This window comes from Halyomorpha halys, unplaced genomic scaffold, assembly GCF_000696795.3.
Source record: "Halyomorpha halys isolate HHAL.00 unplaced genomic scaffold, Hhal_1.1 Scaffold618.1, whole genome shotgun sequence".
NCBI lineage: Eukaryota > Metazoa > Arthropoda > Insecta > Hemiptera > Pentatomidae > Halyomorpha > Halyomorpha halys.
Window position 1 is genome coordinate 69,625 of NW_027106817.1, and position 5,545 is coordinate 75,169.

The 5,545-nt window shown below is 29.0% G+C and overlaps 1 protein-coding gene across 1 annotated transcript in view; it reads right to left on the reverse strand.

The window, feature by feature from the left end:
- The window catches only part of Msp300 (Muscle-specific protein 300 kDa), a gene marked incomplete in the record, with an annotated part of 315,787 nt that overhangs the window by 69,536 nt on the left and 240,706 nt on the right, over window positions 1–5,545 (reverse strand). Inside the window, 3 exon segments of the mRNA XM_067045109.1 lie at window positions 656–853; window positions 1,564–1,759; window positions 1,843–2,006. Coding sequence (XP_066901210.1) covers window positions 656–853; window positions 1,564–1,759; window positions 1,843–2,006 — 558 coding nt within the window.

Here is a 5,545-nt window from a genome sequence, read left to right on the forward strand (position 1 = left end):
AAAAATTTAGGGCAGCAGGTCTGTGTCCATAAGGTTGTATCTTTGGATGAGGTTAAGCCATACTTGATCATTCGAGACCCTCATTTGATCCGAAGGATACTGTAAGAATCTAAATATAATGGAGAAGCACACAAAGAAAAGTCGGTTTAATTTCATAATGAATCCAGGCAACAAATCTTGAAATTCTATTAATTTCAAAAATAAATAAATTTATAGCTCACTCATCCTATTCAAGTTGGATTATTTTAGGAAACTAAACTCAAAGTACTATAATCATAACTGTGAGCAAACTATAGATGGGTTTTATATAATTAGTTTAAAAATATTAGAGTGCTACCAGTAGGTAGTTCTCTACACGCCTGTATCACTCCATTGTAACTGAGATGAAATTTACTGAATATATTATAATGTACAGTTGTAAATTTCAATAAATATATTTAAAAAAAAGGTTTAAAATATGATTATTCTTCTTTTTTTTTCAAACCCCTCTTAGATAGAAAACTATTAGAAGGAATTTAATTTCTTGATTACTATTAAATAATATGATCAACATCCATATATACACTTTCCAGAATTTTCATAAATAAAAATTTTAGTTTTATAAATATAATTGAAAGATTATTTTTAAAAATAACTATTCTCCCTATTTACTTACTGATAAGTCAAGATGAAGATTTGATGGATCGGATAAGTAGTGAGTTCTTTCCAAAAGCCATGATCTTAGTTCTTTGTATTCTGATTCAATGGAACTAAGCCTCTCTCCTGAATCTGAACGAAGTTCAGGATATTTATGCAGGAACTGAGCAACATAAGTCATCACAGATTTTTCATCTGGTCTTTCGACATCTAGGTCCTAAGCAACAGTAAATAAAAAAGAAATAATAAGTAAATCGGTTTCGAATTAAGATATGTAAAAACTAATGGTATCTAATATATAAACAGATAAAAATACTTTTTGAAGCATATTTCTTTGATATTTTTTATTAATTTGTGAGAAATCAGAATATTAGCGTGTTATGGCTTGAAAATTGAATTTCTTAACAGTTACAGTGAATTGATCTTTTTAGATAGCAAAAAAAAAAAAGTAAATAAATAAATAGATATTACAAATTGAAAAATGTCGCTGTTCTGTATATCCAAACGTTCAGTAATTTTTTAATAAAGTAAAAATAAATGTATAAACTTTGAAACTTCGTGCAACTTGTTACGAAAACTTACAAATCAACTGAAAACGACAATTTAGACATGCATTCCATGTTGAAAAAAGTGAACAAAATTAAAAGAGAATTCTTTCACAATAATATTGAATATTTCTACCAGTTAAGCACATATTCTAAGTAAGAGAGAGTGAGAACTGATATAAAGCAAGTTTGTCGTGTCAGTTTTCTCATTCTTTATGATTTATTCTATCAAATACAAAACATTAGAATGGAAGGTCACTATCCCTAATTCAGAACATGTTAAAAACTCAGTTTGTAAAAATTAATTCCAATCAAATTACTTTTTACGCTATAACCAAGCATATGCTTATTCTGGTAATAAATATCATAAAAGCATACATACCTCAGGATCTAGCAGCCTGGCGATTCCAAGTTCTTTCTCAGCTAGATCAAAAGCTGTTTCAAGCCTATCTCTGTTTGTAGCTCTTCTCAGAAGAGATAAATCTATCAGTCCTTTTTTTATAGCATCTACTATAGCGAGGAATGCCAGACCATCTCGCCATGATGGACCAAAATCCCTCACTTCCAAACCTATATCCCTTAATAAAAAATTATATAATATTAATATAAAATAAGAATTTAGTTTATGTCAGTTAAAGACTTAATGGAATAAAAAATTTACTTGGGAAGTGCGTTGGTAACCCATTTCAATAAAGCTTGTTTGGCAGGTTCTGGCCTTCTTCGCCTTTCTGTAGCAGGATCGGGCGTCCTAGTTCCTTCTAAGCTCGAGGTGCTTCCTCCAAAATTATGACCCAATGACGCGAGGGCTCTAGTATTTTCTTCAATCTGTTTAAACAATTATTAAATTCATAAAGTACAGTAATAAAAAATAAACGACTAGTAATTTATGGAACAGAAATATAGGAAACAACTATTTTGTTTTATTATCATTAAATAGTTAATATATAGCATAAATATAATTCTAAAAAAAGTACTTAAAATATCTTAAGTACAGTTTTTAAAGTATTTCTTTTGTTTTTCAACTAATCTCTTAATTTTTCCATAAATAATTAAACTAAAGGGAGTAGAATGGAGATAAGCATTCAGAGTCCATTTTCTTCAAATGTGAGCTATTAGTGTCATCTAGGTATCAGAGGTAGGGAAGGACATCAAGCTCTATATCTTTAAAGAAATATATCTTCCAACACTATTATATGGCAGTGAAAGTTAGGTCAACCAAGACAAGCACATGAGCAGGATTACGGCAGCTGAAATGCGATTTTTGCAGAGAACATTAGGCAAAACTAGGAGGGACAGGATAAGGTATGAAAAAATAAAAGAAGAACTTCAGATCCCCTCAGTGATTGAGCATCGACAGCTCCGATGGCATGGACACGTCTGTAGAATGGAGAATGACAGAGTGCCAAGAAAATGTATGGAGGCGAGGCCGACTAGTAGAAGACCACAAGGCAGACCTAGAAGGAGCTACATGGAGAATATCCAATAACTAGGTCTGAAAAGAGGAAAAGTGCTGGCTTAGATGAAGATACCTACCATAGACCGAGAAGTGTGGATCAAGTGGTTAGAGGCTCCTCTACGCTGAAGAGGATGAGAAAGAAGAACAGAAGTGTCATCTACTAGAATTTAATGTAAGCTTTCTGCATAATTATTCATTAATTTGGTAAAATAAGAATAATATTTATTATTTCAAGAAACTGATCTGCAATAGTGTGGAAGAGTTAAAAAGTAGGTTACCTATTTTATGGAATAAAACAAAAAGTATAAAATGTGATTATTGTTTTACCACTGTGTCCTTCAATCATTAAATTAGAATAAAACATGATTTTTTCCCCTGTACTCTTCAATTATTTAATTAAATTAATATAATTAGATAAAAATAATTTAACAATTATTTTAGAACTACTTTCAATGAATTGCATAAGTGATGAATGAAATATTCAATGAATATATGTATAAACTAAGTTTAGACATAATTGTTACATGTTGTAGGTCACATTGAAGTTCAAATTTGTATATAAACAGAAAAAAATTTTCTCTTTCTTTATTTTGTTATTTACTCGGTATTGTGGCTTACAACATGGATTGATATATTGAATTGTATGTACTAATTAACATGGTTGGAAATTGAAAAACATCCTGTGTTTACCTTCACTCAAAAATACCAAAAACATCCAAACAATGGTGCATTATTCTTTCATTGTGGGCTCCAGAATTAACAACTGTGGATGAAGTTAGAGGAGAATATTTTTTCAATTACTTTTGCTGATTAATATTCAATTAATGGAATTAAACTACCTTTTAATTTCAAACTTAATAAATATGTGGTATTTTAAAAGTAGTGGTTATTTTATTATTTTATGATAAAAACTCAATTAGAAAAAACAACACAGATGTGCACTACAGTGAGAGTCTGCATACATTCCAACCAGTTCAACACTTTCCATCATATAAAATATTTATAACAGGCTTATGGGGAAATAGAAATAAAAAAGGCTCCAATATTTGAAGCCGATTGTCAAATGGAAAATGAACCTCTGCTAACGCTTGAAAAAAAAATAAAATACAAAGAATATATAAATTTGAATTATAATTTTGTAGTTACAAATTGTTTTAAGCATGGATATTCGATAGAATTCTATTTTTCTCAATAATTTTAAGGTATTTGAGGTCATGGTGGCCAAGTCATAAGATATTTTGTTTTAATTTTAAGAAAATATTTTTTAATAAAACATCAATTATTTTCCAAAAGCACTGATCTTAATTCAGTGGTAATTCAGAGAATATTTTAAAATAAAATAAGAACGTTGTTAGCATACAAATTTTATAGGAAAACCAATCCACATTGTTTTCCAACAAAATAAACGTTGAACTTTCACTGAAACTTTGGAATGAAAATTATCTAAAATTTTGATTAGAATTGGTTGGTGTAGTTGAAAATATAAATAAAATGGTTATAAATAAAACAATAAAAGGATGAAAAACTTCCTACATTATTTAATACTAATTATTGATATTAAATAATTTAGGAAGCATGCGATGTGAGTAATATGGACCAATTTTATATTAAAATAATTACTATCAAAATAAGATAAAAACCCAATAACAAATGAACAAGTGGAAATGACAAATCTATTTAATAGATATCTGGACCACATTATATGTCAGAGATCAAAATATCAACAAGGAATACATAAAAAAAATTTGTTTTGGGAAAAAAAATAAAAAATGTGTAGTGAGCAATTATATTACCAGTCATTTCTCTATGACAGCCTTACTTGAATAAACACTACAATTTTTTTACTATAGTGCAGTGAAGAATTATGACAATGGCATTGTTTATTTTCTATAAAGCACTAAACTGCCAACAACTCTCACATGCATATTAATTATAAGGATTTCTTAAGGACTATTTTGAATACTCCTTCTCTCTTCATTTTAGAATTTTAGTTTTTAAAACAGTATAGTTGTTGAGTTATTTGAAAAACTATTTTTTTTTTTTAGATTCTAGAAAACTTCTGTTCTATAAAAAATCTTAAAAACTTCGGAATTTAAAAAACAAAAGCAGTCCAAATTTATTTAAACCCTCATTGCAAGTAAACAACATAAGAAAAACCACCAGTAATAATTTCAGTTTCATAACCATTATAGTTTTTTAGTCACAATGATCCATAAGTTAGTAAATGGGTCGTATCTGTTCCTTTATTTAAAGTTAAATTGAAGATTATAAGGGTTTCTTTATTTGCTAATTATGGTCTGATTAAGATGTTTTCTTTGTTTTGAAGAGAAATTATTTTTTAAATTGTTGTGAATCAGGGAAGGCTTTATAAAAAAAGAACAAACACTAATGGACGCTACCAGTGGACAGGCCCAAAACAATTTGGGTAAAGGGATCAATAAATCACTCAGTGAGTGAGTACAGATACGTGCAGTCCGGTTTAATCATATAGACTGAAAAATTTCAGAGAACTATGAACCATTTAAATACTAACAGAGATGACCGAGATTCAAACCAATCTGTAAACACTTAGATTAACAAATCTGATCAGGTTCAAATATTTATTTGACAGTTGTTGATGATACTGACCATAACACTTAGACAGTCATGAAGAAACTGAGTCGTCAAACATTCATTACAGAAGCTTTAACTATAATTCAAGTCTTCTTTGGTTTCAGGAAAAAGGTACCTTTCGTGAAACACCATATAACTCTTCATTAATTTGGTAAAATAAGAATAATATTTATTATTCCAAGAAACTGATCTGCAATAGTGTGGAAGAGTTAAAAAGTAGGTTACCTATTTTATGGAATAAAACAGAAAGTATAAAATGTGATTATTGTTTTACCACTGTGTCCTTCAATCATTA